Below are 19,175 nucleotides of genomic sequence, written 5' to 3' on the forward strand. Positions count from 1 at the left end.
TTTGTGGAGGGGGGGGGCTGTGGTTTGTAGGTTTTAATATTTTTTGGATTTTTTTTAGGGGGGGGGGGGGTAGCCATTGGCTGAGAAAGTGTTGAGGATGTGATTTAGTTCAGTGTTAAGGGCTATGTCGTTAGAACAGATTAGTTTAGCCCTGTTGTATAGTGTTTTTACCACTCCATATTGTTGAGGGGGGGGGGATTGTTGGTGGATGTATCTGCCTGTATGGGTGGGTTTTCTGTAAACTGAGAAAACCAAAGTTCCATCAGGCTGGCAGGTGACTAGTGTGTCTAGGAAAGGGAGGCAGTTGTTTTTCTCTTTTTCCAGGGTGAACTTGATTCTGGCGTGTTGGTTGTTTAAGTGTGTAAGGTAGGAGAGGAGTGTTTCAGAGCCATGTGGCCAAATAGCGAACACATCATCAACGTAGCAAAGCCATATGGTTGGTTTTTGTGGGGCAGAGGCTAAGGCTTTTTCCTCAAAGGTCTCCATAAAGAAATTGGCCAAGGGTGGTGAGAGTGGTGAGCCCATGGCTGTCCCCTCTATTTGTTTGTAGAATTTTCCCTGCCAAACGAAATAGCCTGAGTTCATTGTGAACTGAAATAGGGCTGAGATATCGGGGGAAAATTTAGCTTGGATTAGCTCTAAAGTTTCCTTGAGTGGGACATTTGTGAATAAGGAGGAGATGTCGAAGCTGACCATTATGTCAGTATGTTGGAGTGTAAGGTTTTCTATGCTAGCTTTGAAGTTGGCCGAGTTTTTTATGTGTGATGGTGTGTTGCCAGTATAGTGTGTGAGCTCTTTGGCCAAATGTTTAGCTAATTTGTATGTGGGGGAATCAATGCCATCCACTATGGGACGTAATGGCACATTTTCCTTATGTATTTTTGGGAGTCCGTAAATACGGGGGGAGTATAGAGTTAAACGGTTTTAATCTGTTGGTAACTTCTACGGGCCAAGAAGTGACTTTCTTAAGGAGCCTGTGAAGTTTTCTAATTTGTGAGTTGGTGGGATTGTAATTGATAGGGAGGTAAGTAGCCCGATCTAATAGAAGGGCATTCAGCTTACCTTTGTAGTCCTTTTGGTTAAGTACAACAGTTGCATTTCCTTTATCCGCTTTGGTGATAATTAATTCTTTATTATTTCTCAATTCCTGTAGGGCTTTAAATTCCTTGTTGGATATATTGGTTTTGGGTGGTTTTGCTATGGAAAGGACACAAGCTACATCCAGTCTTACACTGTTGGCGAGTTGATGTGGAAGGTGGCGGATTTCTCTTTCAATCTGGATCATAATATCCTCACTTGGTATTTTTCTGGGAGCAATGGCGAAGTTGTGGCCAAGTGAAAGCACGTTGAGAGCTTCAGGCTTTAGAGTGACTGAAGAAAGGTTGATTACGGTGTTGGTAGCAAGTTTTGGATTGACGGTAGAATTCTTTTTTAATTTATCGAATTTCTTCATCTGTCGGCCTAGTATCTTTTCAAACTCTTTGTCTGCAGCAGTACACGAGATGTCATGTAAAATTGACCACAGTTCTTGATTCAAAGTGCACGAAAGTTCATCTTCGAGGGTACGAATAGCTTCGTTAATTTCGGCTAAGCCTACCCGAGTGGTGGTGATTTGTTCGCGAAGTAACGCGTAGCTAGCGCAGTTGTATATACAGAGTGCTTTTTTGCGACACAAAACGGTGCTTCAATTTTACACAGTTCGGGATTACCTTGTTATCCCGGCAGCGTTTCAGGAAAGTCAGACGATTTAATTGTCTAGACAGCTTCAACTTCATTTTACCATATTGGTGAGCCTTCCGTGCGATCGTATCTCCGTGGATGATGTTGATTCTCGTAGACAGGCTTATACGTTGGTTATGCATTTCTAAATAACTTAGGGAATTGAAACAACGTAGATCCGAATATAAATTAAATTATATTTTAATAGATATATTTCAGCAATGTCACATTGCCATTTTCTAAAGGAACTTACAAAAAGGCAGGTGCACACAGGCAATAACAATACAGTAACTAAGAATGAAGATTTGAAGCTATCGTTCTCCTAGAAGTCCTGATGGTGCCCTCTGGCGGGCTAAGTAGGCGTTCTTGGCCGTTAGGCTGAAGGTCTGCTGATGTATGCCTCCCAAATTTGGGGCAGTCTCATACAACCAAATTTGTTAAGGTTTGGAGAGTTTCTTAGGGCAGAGGCCGATTCCATAAATAATCTTTCAAATTTATATTTGCTCCGGTGTATTATTGTTGCTTTCTTCCACCATATTCTGTGGCGAGTATCCAGAGCATGGTCTACAAGACCAGAATGGCTATACTTGTAAAAACTGAACTAAATCACATCCTCAACACTTTCTCAGCCAATGGCTACCCCCCCCAAAAAAAATCCAAAAAATATTAAACCTACAAACCACAGTCCCCCTCCTCCCCCCCTCCACAAAAAAGATTACTCTAAATCCATCACCATTCCCTACATCCGAGGCACCTCAGAAAAAATTACCAAAATTCTAAAAAAACATGACCTCACCTCCTGTTACAGGCCTTACAGAAAATTGGCATCCCTTATCCGCTCTACCAAAGACCAACCACTTCCCCTAGACCTACCTGGTGTATACCAGGTCCCTTGCAGTTGTAAACTGTCGTACTTTGGCCAAACAGGCAGGACAGCGAATATCAGAATTTCTGAACACAAGGACTACATCCGGTTTTACAAGTATAGCCATTCTGGTCTTGCAGACCATGCTCTGGATACTCGCCACAGAATACGGTGGAAGAAAGCAACAATAATACACCGGAGCAAATATAAATTCGAAAGATTATTTATGGAATCAGCCTCTGCCCTAAGAAACTCTCCAAACCTTAACAAATTTGGTTGTATGCGACTGCCCCAAATTTGGGAGGCATACATCAGCAGACCTTCAGCCCAAAGAACAAGAATGCCTACTTAGCCCGCCAGAGGGCACCATCAGGACTTCTAGGAGAACGATAGCTTCAAATCTTCATTCTCAGTTACTGTATTGTTATTGCCTGTGTACACCTGCCTTTTTGTAAGTTCCTTTAGAAAATGGCAATGTGACATTGCCGAAATATCAGAAATATCTATTAAAATATAATTTAATTTATATTCGGATCTACGTTGTTTCAATTCCCTAAGTTATTTAGAAATGCATAACCAACGTATAAGCCTGTCTACGATAATAAGGATTAAGATATAGATATACCCATGTAACAATAATAAATTATCATTATACTGCTGGCCTCAGTGATAAAAGGAATGCATTTTGTAACTTTCCTCCCTTTCATTCCATTCTTTATGTAACAATTATTCTTGTATGTTCACTATGAAAATGAGATACTCATCACTAAAGTCAGAGAAGTACAACTAGCTACATTTAATACACCAGAATGGAGTTGTCATTAAAATACCAACAGTAGGCTAAGTATTAATGTTTTATTTTCTAATTTACTTATTATTAACTGAAATTTTGAATGTATTATAAAGAGCACGAATCTGAACATACCTGGATATCTTAGAGTTAGAGATCCTTTCTGAATGATTAAAACGTGTGTAATATGGAGTTATGAAATAGATGGAATGAAAGAAATAAAACTAAACAAAATATGAAGAATCAAAACTATGAATCATGAATAAATTAAAAAATAATCCCTTCAGTCATTTCTGACCTTAGGTGACTTTGTAGGCTTGCCCAATTTTTTTTTTTTTTTTTTTTTTTTTTTTTTTTTTTTTTTACAGGTAGTTCACCATTGCTTTCCAATTTTATCCAGGCTTGGGACTGACATATTCATGACTAATCTGTGTGTATTCACGGGGTCGGTTTGTCTGTTCTGGGGGACGAAAAACCTGAGTTTCTGGGTGAAAACCTCCCACCTCTGTATGAGACCAGCTAACTCACCTTTCGTTGAAAGAGACAAGATAAAAGGTTCCTCATGTCACTGACAGGAATCGAACCCAGGTCTTTCCGATCAAAGGGTTTCGTCTACAGAGGCTCTATATGTATGTATGTATAGTATATTTATGCATATTTCATAAACATAAAATATACAAGCATTTAGCTAGTCATACTTTGCTATCAAACACTCAAGGAGCTATGTATGTTATTAGACTTCTTATATATACTGAATTATCTTCATATTAAATTTCTTTCCATAAGTAAGTTCATGTGTAATAGTCTCTTCATTATGTTTATTAATTATGTCAGCATTAAGACTAACAAGCTTTGTTTATTAGTGGTATTAAACAAAGTGCATGCTCCCTACAGAATGGAAGAGTATATCCATGGGGGGGGAACTTTGAATTCTCTCTCTCTCCCCCTTTTCTCATTCTTTCTCCTATTTCTCATGCATTTCTAAAATTTCATTTCATTCTTTATATTTCTCTTATTTAAGCTGCATTCTATCCCATCACACTTACTGCAGTTGTAGTGGTGGACACAAACCATGAAAAGGCTAGCAGACACAGTCACTCTGAATATTTCCAAGAAATTTGTTAGGTCCAGCATGGAATCCTAATTAATAAAATGCCATGTTTTGGTATGCTGTCAACTGCTCAGAATTGGATAACCAGTTCACTTTCTGGTCATATGTTAGATATCTGGTGGATGACATCACTTCAAATTTCTCTATGAGCAGAGTACCCAGAAGGATTCCATGGGTGTTCTTGCATATTCTCTTCTTTCTATAAATAACATTCTCTTACTATTCTGAATTATCAATAATTTTGTCAATGACTGTACAGCTCCATTTTTCCTCTTTAATTTGTAAACCTTGTACTGCTGAAACATTCTAAGCTTCAAGACCTTTCATAACCAATATCTTATCTTACACACTGACCTTCTTGCTATTCTCTAGTGAATTAAGGACAATATCAACTTTACTTTTACCAAAACAGTCTTGTGTTCTTTTCTATAAGTAAGAGTGATCTCACTGCACCCATCCTTGTCCTCCCCTCCTCTCTTTGTGTGTGTGTGTGTGGAGGATCAATTCAGATCTCCAGTCAAAATCAGATTCCTCTTCCAGATTGACTTGCACCTGTAACATTCAGTAGCACAAACACATCACATCCATAACCTCCAAAAAAGTGTACTTGTCTGCTCAAGATATTATTTCTCACATATACAGCTGCTAATTATAAAATTCTCAGCTTTAAGGGTGACATACCAAAAGCTTCCTCAAAAATTCTTAATGCTATTTTTAAAAAGGATAATTCAGTTACCTCATAATCCCTTTTCAGAGGCTCACCCCACTTTCTCATAGATATTCTATTTCTACCTAATGTATTTTCTGTAGATATTTTCATGCATGCTGTTCTGCTGAAATGACTTCCTCCACTTTACTCTGTAAAATGGAGGAAGTCATTTGTTTCTGTAAAAACAGAAACAAATGCCCTCAATCATTTGCAGTTTTATGGAACCAGATTTTCAACATTCTTTCGTTCCATATACCTAGTCTTCTGGATTACAAACTTCCAACTGTTCAAGAAAAATAATAATAGGCCCCTTAATCCTTTATAACTACATGGCACTCTTGTGCAATTGTTTTTTCGAACCTCTGTGTGAAGGTTAATAAAAATTCAGAAATTGTTAAATGTATAAACAGGCACATGAAGTAGTCTGTCTCAACAGATCAGCTGGTAAGAACCACTGCTTTATGACGAAGACTGTAGGTTTGAATCATATGTACAGCTAACATTAAGTTTATACATACATATAGAATTTTAAAAAAAGTAAATCGCATCCATTGAATACTATTTATACTTTTCATTTCTGTGTTCTTTGTATAACAATTTAATCACGGTGCTTAAGAGTATTATTCAATTTATCATTTCAAAAGTAAAACAGCTGCTGTGATTTATGGAATGCTAGTTTAGTTACATGCTTTGAAGTGCTTCAATGTTAGAAAAAGTGAATTTAGAATTTTAATTTTCATTAACTTACTGCTGTGTTAACTGAAATATAGGTTAAATATTCAAGAGAATTAATCTGACAATAATATTACTTTTCCAAGAAATTCATTACAGTAAACTTCACTTTACTCTGTAAAAGCTAAAGCTGGTTTTAAAAGATAATGAAACTTTCTTATTGAAAATTTAACAATTATTAAAATCATGCTTACCTTCTGCTGCAAAACGCTGTGTAACTTCATCTTCAATAATTGACTATATAAAAATAAATTTCGAATTTATCTATAAGCCAGAAACTAGTACTTGAACAAAAAATTTAAAAAAAATTATTAAAAAAGAGAGTATTTTAAGAATAAATAAGTGGAATGCAAATGAAATATTTGCTTTTAATAACACATTTTTAAATATTAATATTATATTAATATTTATTACACTCAAATTCCTGATATGTAAGTACTCTCAAGGGACATACAGGATATTATGATAGTACTACATAAAGAACTTATATCATTACTAACTTTCTCAAATCTTATATTATGATTATTATAATAACTGGCTTTATAGCCTGTTTTTGTTTAGGAGTGTCCCTTATTTTAAATACATTGTCTATTATTACTCAAAAAAGGGGTATATATATTTTAGGGCATTATGGGTGAGTATAATAGGCTATAATAGCAGTTATTATAAAAATAATATTTAAGAGGAGTAGCATGGGAATTTTCCCAGAAACTATACCTAATCTTATATTACTATCTTCTAAAGCACTTTTTACTATATCGATCCACCTAGATCTTGGTCTTCCTCAGGGACTTTTTCCTCCCAATCTCGCAGAGAACACTTGTTTTGCTAATTTTTCCTCTCCAATTCTGTTTACATGACCATACCACCTGAGATTAACTCTACTAACACATTTCAGGATACCAACAATGTAAAATTCTTTACTAATATTCTCGTTTTTAATATGATGCCGCCATCTGTTCATGCCCCCTAATCTCTCTCATATGACCTGCAAAAGGCATATGACACCTTGTCATATGCCTTTTGCAGGTCTACAAAACGTAAATACAGATCATTGTAGTATTCCCAAGAGTTCTTTACTTGTCGTAAAGTGAAATTTGATCCTGACAGCTTCTATTTAGCCTGAATCCAGCTTGTTCTTCACCAAGCTTCCCTTTCACAATCCTTCTCAACCGTTTCTCAAGTATACTTGCATAAATCTTACCAGGAACACTCAGTAGGGAAATAGCTCGGTAATTCTCACATTCAGTTTTATTTCCCCTTTTATATATGAGTACCTTCTGAACTATGCAGTGCAGCCACTGCAAGACTTTTATACCTCCATACCAGCATTTCTGGTCAAATATCATCTACTCCTGCTGCCCTTCCACATTTCAGGCTTTTGATGAGTTTTTTTTTTCTACTTCAAGTATGGATAGGTATTCCTGATTGCAAACTTGAGTGTTTTTTTTACCACTATGCTGTCACTGCTTGCTTCATTTAGCAATTGTTTGAAGTAATTATTCCATATATCAAGGTTATCTTTTTATCCAGTTTTCAAGTCGCCTTTTATCATCTCTAATTCCTTTTACAGTGCTCTTTCCTTCATTTCTGAGCTTTTTTAAACAACCTCCAGAATATTTTGCCACACTGATATTTATTTTCTATGTTCTTACCAAAACATTCCCATGGCTTTTGTTTAATTAGTTTTACACAGCACTTAATTTTTTTACATTTGTCTTTGTATTCTCTAAGAGCACAAGGTGACTTATTTACCAGGAACTTTTGATATGTTTCCTCCACTCCTTTAACTTCCAACTGTCCGCCATGGAGTTCTGAATTTTCAATCTTTGCAGACAACCTCACCACATGCCTCTCTGGATGCAATCAATTAATCAATGTTTCCTTCAGGGTTCGCCATTGAATCTTCAAGGTTTGGTTCCTGTTAACTCTTTCATTTTTTTTTGAATAATGTTTGTGTACTCAAAGTTCACATCTGAGAGCAGCAACTTTTATTCACTTTAAAACTTTCTTACATGTTCTTTTCAATATAAAATTCAATTTTATATTGAAATATTTTATATTCATTTTACTAAATGGTGATCACTTCCAATTTCAAATCCTTAATACACTCTAGTGTCCTGCACCAATGAAAATACATCACTATCAACAATAACATAGTTAATGATACTTTTCTTATTCCTTGCCTCTTTTCTCCATGTCAATTTATGCACACTTTTATGTTGGAACATTGTGTTAGTAATAACTAGTCCATGTCCTGAGCAAAGATCCAATAATATTTGCCATTATTATCTTTGTTCTTTTCTCCAAATTTTCCAAAAATATTTCTGTATGTATGATAATCATTTCCTACTCTGCTATTTAGATCCCCAACACGGACAAACGTTTTTTTCCCCTTGGGTCAGTTGCTTTCTGTAAAGCCTTAAAAAAATTCCTCCACTTGTACCTTAGTAAAACCATAGGCACAAATAAATCTCATTGCTCAGTTTCTCAATTCTGATATTTGTCCACATCACTCTACTTGATATTGCCTGCTATTCATGAAGATTTATTAATATTTAATAAATATTAATATACTAAAAGCAAACAACATACATGAATGTTTTGGCTGAAAAAAAGCCAAAACATGTATAATTTCTGATTTAAACAATAATAACATTACAAGGAAACAACTTGATACATTTTGATTTTTGATTCTTTATGTGAATATTAAGCATTATATTGTTGTAGTAGGATAATCTCTTAAAGCATTACAGTAACAGAATGGATATAAAAGATCAAAAATGTAATATACTGAAAAAGAGAAGTGTCTCACACTGTAATGAGATCATTTACATGTGGAATTTTCAGGCAAGAAAATAGGAAATAAAAGAATGGAGAATTATGAATATTAAAATACAGCAACAGTACCATGGCATAGGCAAAGTAAAGAAACAATGTGTGACAAGGGAGTTGGTGTGTGAAGAAACATTAACTGCATACAGTTAATGTTTCTTCACATTCATGAAAGTTACATGAATCCCGAACTATCAAAGCAAGAGATGCATAAGAAGAAAAATGAGTGGAAAGAAAGTGAGGAGGAAACATGAGCAAAATTCAATAGTAAAAAGTGCAAGAGATAGAAGAGGTGACAAATTAGAATCCATCACAGTAGACAGATATTAACTTTTATATACAGCACTCACTCAACCTGTTCTTTTGATTCCCATCTGCAGGAAGAATTAAATAAAATAAAAATAAACTTTATTACTAATGGTTTTAACCAATCCACTATTCAGGAAAACTTGACATATTCCTCAACTAAACTACAATCTGAAGTAAAAAAAGGTTCCACCCAACCACTTTAAAGTAACATTGAAGTAAATAATACACTTATAGGTTTACAATCTTTCATGGTGGGAATTACATACCAACAAACCACAGGTTTTTTTTGTGATAATTATACAACACCATCAAGCCAGCTTATAAACTGCCTTCTTTTTCCTTTTTATCATCCACTAAGAATAAATTACCACTTCTCATTTTCCTTAAAATCTATCAAGAACCTCCGTGATACTATTATTTGGCAGACATGCAATTCTGCTGAGATTAGAATCAAAGAACAATAGAAATACATCAAATTTATGTGTCTGGGCCTTGCTTACATAGATGCTAGACAGCATTCTCTGGAATCAAACCAAGATTCTACACTCCAATCAATTTAATCTGATCATCCCCTCCCTGAAATTTCATGACATTATCCAAATCCTGTTTCAGTTGTATGCCTGTTTCACAGTTTTGGAAAGTAATCATGATTAGATGTGCATAATTTTAATTTAGGTTTATTTTATTATTTTTTAATGAATGACCTAAGTAAACTTGTATAGGTATCCCTCATTTCACGTGGTTAATGTATCCTGTGGAAACAATGTTAACTGAAAACGTTATTAAAATATAATAAACAATGAAAAAAATTAATTCATTCATCTTTACTATTTAAAAATAAATAAAAACGTTTGTTTGTACTGCCAATATAACTATAAAAAATATAATGTTTTTAAAAGATTTAAAACTAATAAAATATTTAAAAATTATGAGAAATATTTGAAAAAGGTACTTTGCAATGACCTTAGTCTTTACTGTGTGTGCATCTCATGGTAACAGTTCATAATTTGTCGACATTCCAGTAGACAGAGTCAATATCTATAAATTGCTTTAAAGTTTTAACAGCTTGAAACAATGATTCAAATTTCTTTAAGTTATATCCTTCATTGGCACATTTTCTTCTTTATTGCATTCATCATGTTCTTCATTGTGCACTATCATTGTTCAATGTTAATTATGTCATTATCACTCAGTTCTTCTGCATGTGAGTTTAATAATTCCCCAGGGCTGCCATAACCCACCAAGCAATTAAAGCAAAGCCTAGGGCCAGAAAGTTGAGGGCAGCAAAAACCAGAAAATAAAAATTGTATCTCGACCACGAAAACTGCTGGGTTTTCATATTTTTCTGATTTTTGGGAGAGCAAAACCAGGACTTGCCTAGCAGCGGCATATACAACAGGCAAGTAATTCCCAAACATTTACTGAATAAGGCAAGAGCTCAAAACTACCTAATTCAGTGCAAAATCACATGCAATTTTTCCTTCCATATTGCTTAATTCAAATTTTGGCTCTGAAGTAATGACTTTTCACTTTTAAAAAATTGGCCACCCTAGGTCAACAATCAGTGATACCATAATAAAATGGAAGTGCAAGGAGTCAAGTGCAAGTGTTACTCACTGTAGACGACCCAATGCACTCACCAAATGTGACTGTAGGATACTACAAAGGATAACATGTAAAAAAACGCCATTTGTTGGCCAACATGTGATATGTGGAGTTTCAGGTATCAATATTATGGTCCTACCATGAGTTTCCATGGTAGGACCACAATATACAAGGCCCACATTAACCAAACCACCATGCAGTTTTTAGTGGTGCAAAGAGCAGGTACAATGGGAAGTGGAAATGTAAAAAGCTATGTTATGGCAATGAATCATGTCACACTCTCTACTGAGCAGGGGAATAGGTGTAAATGTGGCAGATGCCCAGTGGACATCTCTTACCAGGGTGCATAACCCGCATGATGTCCTGTTTTTTCTGGTTTGGCCCCAAAACCTCTGTTTGTGGTACCACAAGCACTGAACTCAGAGTTATTACCATTTTGGATAATGCAATGCTTCCTACTTTGTGGTGTTTCTACGAAACTGACCTACCACTTTCAGCAAAACAATGCATCATGTCATAATGTTGTTGCTATAACTGCATGGTTTGCAGAGATGAAAGCCACCACACTTGATTGGCCTCCACAGAGCCCTGATTTCAACCTTATTGAACATCATCTGTGGGATGGAGTGCTGGGTAAGGTTAAGGGACGTCTGCCCCACAACAGTCCAGGACTTCATTAAATGCTTACAGCAAGAATGGTCCAAAATTCCCATTGATCACTATGGTATGTTTGTAGAAAGTATATCCTATAGGATTGCTACAGTCATTACAGCGAAAAGAGGTCCTACTCTTGTTAAGGTGGGTATGTGCCATGGCTGTTTGTTCCTCATACTATGGTATCCATTGACATCTTTCCAAGCAGTGTATATAGTACTATAAATGTCTCTGTACTGTATTTAGTGATATGATAAAGCTACGTCTCACCTCAAAGTGAAGAACAGTCCAAGAAGTTTCATCCAAACCAGTCTGAAGAGAATGTATTAAGTGAATTTTTAGTCTGTGTTAAATAAATTGTGGCATCAATTTATTAACAGTGTTAATTTGAAAAGCATGTTATTTGAAACCATGTTGAGAGATTCCTGTATTTGAATTGAGGAGTACACTAGGTTCCTTCCTGCAGTTACCAGATGGGAAGGATATTGGCAATGCATGGGAAGCATTTAAAAAATACTTAAATGATGCAAAATCAGAATATGACCTATAAAGTTTGAAGAATAAATAGGACAGGAGTGAGAGGAATGTGCAATCCTATTAAGCAAAAGATTCTTAAGAAATAATTTGGAAGGAATACTGTGCTTATAAACATGATGTCAGCTAGGAAAATTATAAGCAATAAGCCAGAAAGCTAAGTGTGAGTACGAAAAGAAATTGACTGTGCAAACTAAAGACAACCTTGTCATTATGCTCTATTAAGAAAAAATTTTCATTATGAAAGAATAACTACCAATGCAGATTGTATGTGGACGACAGATACTGAATAGATTGTTCAATGAATGAGTGCCCATTTTGCTAAGAGCTACCAACCTGATGTATGCAACACAGAGCATAAAGCTACCTCTTTACTAAAGAAACTCAAGTGTATAAGAAGATACTAGAATTGTTACATAAACTGAATAAGAATTCAGGAATAGGTGCTGATGGGAAATCAGCACAAATGCTAGAAGGGTGTTCACAGCTGAACTGGCCAGCTGTTCGCAGAAAAACTTGATCAGGTAGTATAATTTGAATACAGGTAAGATTCAACAGGAGTAGAAAGAATACATGATAACTCCACTGCACAAAGGTGGTCCAAAGACTAATATGCAACTATTATATTATATTAGGTAGGAACTCAAATATATAAAGGGATTAGCAGAGAACTTTGCAATGAACAGCATGCTCATTTTAAAGTACAGATTTACTAAGGAAAGATCATCATCATTATCTGAACTCCATGGAGTCAAAGAACTCATCATGGGAGGTCCATACGCTCTCTCTCCTGCTAAAAGTTCATTGAACCATGCTTCGAACCCATTCACAGTTTCTGCACTCAACTTTCAGGCAATACATTTCACTCACTAATCACTCTCCCTGCAAAGAACTTTCTTCTCACTTGCCTGCTCATACCCTCCTCATACAGCTTCCATGGATTGCTTCTAGTTTTACCCTTGCCACTTTCTACTCTATGAAATATCTTCTCCACATTAATCTGGTAACAACCTGTCACCAACTTTTATGTCTCAATCATATCCTCTCTTCTATTCACAAGGCTATGTAAGTTGCATTCCCTCAATCTAGCCTCATATCTCGCATTCCACAGACCTGACACTTAGTAAATTTATCTGGACCTTCTTTAATACATCCTTATCCCCCTGAAAACCAGGTGACCAAATCTGTGCACAGTGATCCATATGTGACCTGATCAAAGCCTTGTACAGGGGAACCATAATCTCTTTGCCTCTGCATGCCAATGCCTTCCTCATTATTGCCATAATCTATTGGGAGCTTAAGCACAATTTTAGCAATGTGATCCCTAAACTTCAAGTCTCTGTCCACCACCACTCCCAGATCTCTCATCGCCTCAACTTCTTTCAAAATTGCTCCATTAATTGCATACTCTGCATCCCAACCTTACCTACTAAATTTCAAGACCCTGCACTTTGAAACATTAAACTGATAGCTCCAATCATTTGTCCACTCACAGTCTATTCAAATCCTCCTGCAAGGACACAATGTCTGCTCTACTTCTCATAGCCCTTCCCTTTGCATCATTGGCACACATCTCCAGTTAAGCTGTTCCCAATGTCATTACCATACAAGTTAAACATAAGGGTCCCAAAAAGATTAGTTTTGTATAGGCTTAACTAAGGAAAGATCATGTTTGAGCAACTTGCTCATTTATAATGTTACAGTTGATTCATGATACTTTTAGAGCTTATTAAGGCTTCTGACAGGATACAGCATGGGGGGGGGGGGGAGAAATTGTATAAGTTAAAAGATATGGATTTGTTGGATTATGAACTATTAGCATGGATAAAAAAATGGCTGACTGACAAATATCAAAAAAGTGGGGAGAAGGGGGGGGAAGTGCACGATTTAATTTGACTAGCAGTTTTCCAGGAATCAGTCTCTGGTCCAGTTATTTAATATTGCTGATGATGCAAAGATAGGCAGGATAATCAGCATGTGACTGACGTAGCAGCTGAAAAATGATTGAATATGCTACAGATGTGAGCATGTGAAAATGACTATAAGTTTAATGTTAGTAAATATAAAGTTATGTAATTTGAAGTAATTAGGTATCCAGTGGCATGCATATTATGTTAATGTTAGAAGAAACTAATCCAGCTTGGGATCTTGGAGTTTTATAAAGAAGTTTGAGGGCAATACAGCAAAGAATATGACAACTCAGAGGATAATTGCAATGCTGAAATGAACATTGACATGTAAGGAAAAGGAACTCATTTCATCTGGAGGTGAAATGAGTTCCTTTCTCATCTGGACTACCATGTGCAGATCTGGCCTCTGGTTTGCACAGTGATGCAGCTACAGTGGAGACAGAGTGCAAAGAAATGTTAACAAACAGTGTGAAATGTAGATTATGAGGACACACTGAGAATTTGTGGACTGCAGACACTAGCAAGCAGGAGTAGAGGAGTGATATGATGTAGCCCTTCAAACTTCTGAAAGAATCATAATCCTTTATGAAGGATATCACAGAAATGGAATTTTTAATTTTATGGAGAGTGGGAAGAGGATGAGAGAATATCCATGGAAGTTGAAAATGAATGCAATCAAAAAAAGGTTTGAACCAAATTTTTCTGGCAGAGTGGTGCATGATTGGAATGACTTGCTCTTTGGAGTAGTGAGTGTAAGAAGGGTGAATGAACTAAAGAAAAGATATGACAGTTGGTGCAAGCAATATGTGGTTTCCCTCGATCAACTAGTCCCTGGTTCCCTGAAGGTCTCAGGTCCCTGGTAATAATAATTACAAAAGCAAATCACATTTTCCTTTTTGAACTTTAATAGTGTATTCTACTGTTTACTCAGTAGTGACTGAAAAACAAGCAAGTAAACATATGCTATCTGACTCACATATTGTGACTGATGTCTTGAATAGTCTCAACCAATTTTTTGTTCTCTCCCTGACTATGCCTTGTAACAAGGATATGATCAGGAAAATAAGTATATAGCAGTTACTAAATTTATTTTTCTGAATATGTGTTGACCATTATTAATAATGGAATAAGAGTGAAAAAAAAAAGAGTGACAAGGCATTGTACAGGAGGCAAGGAAATTGTGCTGAATGATTTTTCATCATAGTGAGTGAAAAGAAATTAATTATGTAGTGATAATTTTAAGGAACATTGATAGTAGGAAGGTGACAATTTTTGTCCGAGTTACTGGGTTGTCATTAAGATGCCGATAGTGTCTGAAGTGATGAAGTCTGCACGGTTAGCCTAGTGGCTTGGCACTTTGCAACCATATGCCTGGGAAAGGAGTGTCCCGGGTTCGATTCCCGTCGAAGACGTGAGGATCTTCCTCAGCCAAGTTAGCCGGTCTTGGGCACAGGCAAGGGTCCACCAGTTTATCTGGCGTTTTTCATTCCCATAAGCAGGCAAACTGGCCCCGTGAACATACGCTTCTACAGTCAAAAATATATCCCCCCCCCCCAGCGGCAGGCTAGGCGACAGGTCAGTTGGGAGTGGTACTAACAAGGTCGCATCTAAGTAACACGCGGACCTGCATAGGAAGCGGGAATAACGCGTAGTAAAAGAAGAAGTGTCTGAAGTGATGAGAATAGATGAATGGCTAGATGAACTGGAAGGCATTTGAAAAATCTCAATCTGAATACATCAGTGGGATTGGATGGGGACATTTACATGTGCATTGAGAGAATGTGAAGTGGCTGTATCTTGCCTGGATATTTATGCTCTTAGGGAAATCTGAAGAGGATGTTATCCACTGTGACATGTAGTGAACAAATTGATAGAAAACTGACCATCCAATTATAATCACAAGATGGTTAGGCCACTCAGATTTCACAAACTAAGAATAGATAATGTGCAAAACAAAGCAGTTGCTTAGATTACTTGACAAGGAATAGTTTCTTTTTCTCAGAAAAAGAAAATGTCTACGCGTGAAGTAACTTCCCAATTTGCTTTCCACATACTAAGAGCAGGTACTATCATAAATTTGTCCTAAACACGTGATATGAAGAAAAACATTTTCCAAACATGTTTACCTTAATAATACAAAACTTATTTCCTAGGTTTGTTCAACATGAAAGTGGACTTATGAAGATACTTTGAGTTAATTATGGAAGTAGTAAATATACAGGGTGGCCTTAATTACACTTTCACTACTCAGAGACCTTATCTAAACAGAATGCTACCAAATTTGGTAGGGAGACTAATGAAGACATGGGAAGTAGGATTCCACACACAAAAAAAAATTGTAGTTCAAAAAGTCACCAATAAGGGGATATGGCAATGTTGTAGCTCAAGGAAGCCGAAAATTTGCATAATACAAAGTTGGACACCTGTTTTGTTGGCATGAGTTATAAATTAAAGGGAAAACTTCATAAATGCATTCTTATTGAGAGTCGTATTCAACATGCACATCACTTTACCTTATTGCATGCTACTTGTAAAGTTATTTTACCTTAACAAGTGCAATGCATCAGCTGCACTTTCCAAGTTTAGAACCAGAACTTGCATAAAATGGTCCTCTGTCAGCTAAAGCAGTTAGATGAATGATTTGGAAGTTTGAAGAAATGGGATCTTTGGAAGTTTGACCTGACAGAAGATGGAAACCAGTGTCACTACCGCAGTTGTTATCAAATCACACAAGAATGTTGCTGGTAGTAGAAGTGCTCATGGAGTAGAGTAGTGTGACAATTGGATAATCATTATTCCATGGTATGGAAAATCATGCGCAACATTACATTTTATCCATAGAACATCATCCACATAAAGTATTGGTATGGATTCACAGCAGATTTTATAATGGGACATTCTTTTTTGAGAGCAATGTCTAAAACTTCGCAGCCTTAAAGGATAACATATCACTCATTGTGACTAACATTCCTTCAGACATGTTACAATCTGCTGCTGAGAATACTGTGTACAGGATACAATTTCTTGAACACAAGAACAGTGGCCACATTGAACCAAGTTCTCTTTCATATAGGCGAATTCAATGCATTTAAGTTGTGCAACAAGTTTGTGACAACACTTCTGCTCCAGTAATATAACAACTGCTAAATTAAACTGATATTAAATGTTTTTATTGCTGTTATCATAAGCAACACAATCTTTCATTTCAGTTTAGTCTATTATTCATTTGTCTATCCATTTTAATGCTTTTTTTTTTTTTTTGTTTTACATTGTATAGCACCACATTCGCCTATCAGCGACTTTTTGAAGTAATTTTTTTTTTTCTTGGAAACCTCCTTCCCATGTCTTGATTAATCTCCCTACCAAATTTGGTGACATTCCAGTTGAACTACATATGGCTCTGAATAGGGAGAGTTTAATAATGACTACCCTGTATTATACATTTATAGAGTTTTTTCCCTTTTTGGTTACAAAGTAAATTATATAAGATGAGAAATTATATGCTTGTTTCAACCATCCAAATAATCTGTGTAGATGAAATACATCAACCATCTCACACTCTGTATCCATTACTTAAATGGAATAGCAACTTTAATGGACACAACATCCATGTTTTGGTTAAGGTAAATATATCATGGCCAGTTGGGTAGTTAATCCTGTACCCAATCAAAGTTTTCTCAGGAAGCATCTTCAAGAATAGAATACTTAGCATACAGAGGCTGTTGATTTCATATCAACTGCCATAGTATCCCATAATGCATAGCACACTTCCTTTCAGATGTATAAATTGTTGTGCATTATAAGAAAGACCACTATTAAGACTGGTTACAATCTTTACTGGGATCTCAATGGAATCTAGTTCCAGGCAGACACTGAGGTTACCTACTGCAAGTGATGCACTGAGCTCTAGCCTATCCCTTTATCTATGTTGGTAATGATGCGCAGAACACTTTCTTTTAGAGATATTGCTATGCATTATGGGAAAGGCCACTACCCAGACCAATACCAATTTTTACTGAGGTCTCATTAAGAAATGTGCAATACTGAGGCAACTGAATTCAACAATCTATATATCCAAATAGCCTAGTCATGAAAATAATACTTCATGTGCCAACTGTTTCGTTACTTTTGGATAAAGGATTAAAACATGAATATAGTTTGTTGTCTAATATAATATTATACAGGGAGTCAAAATGATGCGAGCAATTTTTGCCTATTTTTACAAAGAAACAATTAGCGATAGGAAAATGCAACATGCAGTAATCGAAAAAGAAACTCAAAGAGTTATTTATGCACAAGAATGCATTCTGATAGCTACCACTAGAGTGTTTGACCATTCGACAAAGTCATGTCACTTTTGAACATGCAACTTCCTGGAAGATAGATAGGCTAAATGGGTCCTACAGCCTGGCCTGAACGGTCCAGACCTTACACCCCAGATTTTTTTTTTCCCCTCTAGGGATAAGTAAAGGACAAAGTTCATATGCCCCCTTTGCCACAAAACTTGGCAGATCTGAAGGATTGCGTATGCAGAGCTTTAGACACAAATGATCATCAGATGTTGGTTTCTGTTTAGCAAGAAGTTGCATACTGTTTTGACATGTGCTGTGTGACATGGTGGGCACACTGAACTTTTATAAATCAGGTACAAAATGTTTTTTGCATCCACTAATGAAAGTTTCGTATTGTTGTTTCAATAGATGTTTCTAATTGCTCACATCATTTTGACTCGCCCTGTATTGTAACTACTGGAAATCATAAGCTCTTATTTTATATATACGAAAGAGAAATCATTCAACCTTTGATCCCGAGATTTTCTCAAAGTCACATCAGAGATTCATACACAGATTTTGAGAAACATAGGAAGTTTCTCAAAACTTATGGTAAGTATGATGGATTTCTGTTGCATCTTAGGTCAGTGTTAATACCAAAAGTTTATGTCTGGTATACAGTACATTCCATGTATTCCACTTGACTGTTTGTTGAACTATTATTTAAGATTTAAACTATTACATTTTTGAAAATTATGGAGACAACTACCGTGTTTGAATAAAAACTTTAGTTTAATATAACTAAAATCTAACTAAAATCATATCAAGGGATACAGTGCGCATAGATCCATCGTTTGTAATCGATTTTTCACCAGCCAACATCCAATTATTCCATTCTTCTCACATGTGATCTTTAAATGGTTTGTTCAAGCAGATGTCTAGTGATTGCAATATAGAAGTTAAACAACCGACATAAGCATTTCTAAACAAAATAAACTTAAACTAAAGTTTTTATTCAAACACGGTAGTTGTCTCCATAATTTTCAAAAATGCATTCGGATCACCGTGTAAGCCTAAAAGAAAGGATTTAAACTATTAGTTTCATTTGAATTATAGCACCTTAGGAGAATA

At 35.9% G+C, this 19,175-nt stretch overlaps 1 protein-coding gene across 3 annotated transcripts in view; it reads right to left on the reverse strand.

Moving 5' to 3' along the window:
- Nucleotides 1–19,175, reverse strand: part of Gpat4 (Glycerol-3-phosphate acyltransferase 4) — a 470,968-nt gene that overhangs the window by 361,982 nt on the left and 89,811 nt on the right. For all 3 annotated transcript variants that reach the window (XR_016548355.1, XM_090393085.1, XM_090393086.1), the window contains exon 4: nucleotides 6,121–6,163. Coding sequence is in view for 2 of the 3 variants with exons in the window: in XM_090393085.1 (XP_090249211.1) it covers nucleotides 6,121–6,163 (43 nt within the window). In the remaining variant the exon portion in view is untranslated. The remainder of the gene's footprint in view (nucleotides 1–6,120; nucleotides 6,164–19,175) is intronic.

This window comes from Typopeltis vanoorti, chromosome 5, assembly GCF_054136105.1.
Source record: "Typopeltis vanoorti isolate ZY-2024b chromosome 5, IOZ_Tvanoo_1.0, whole genome shotgun sequence".
NCBI lineage: Eukaryota > Metazoa > Arthropoda > Arachnida > Uropygi > Thelyphonidae > Typopeltis > Typopeltis vanoorti.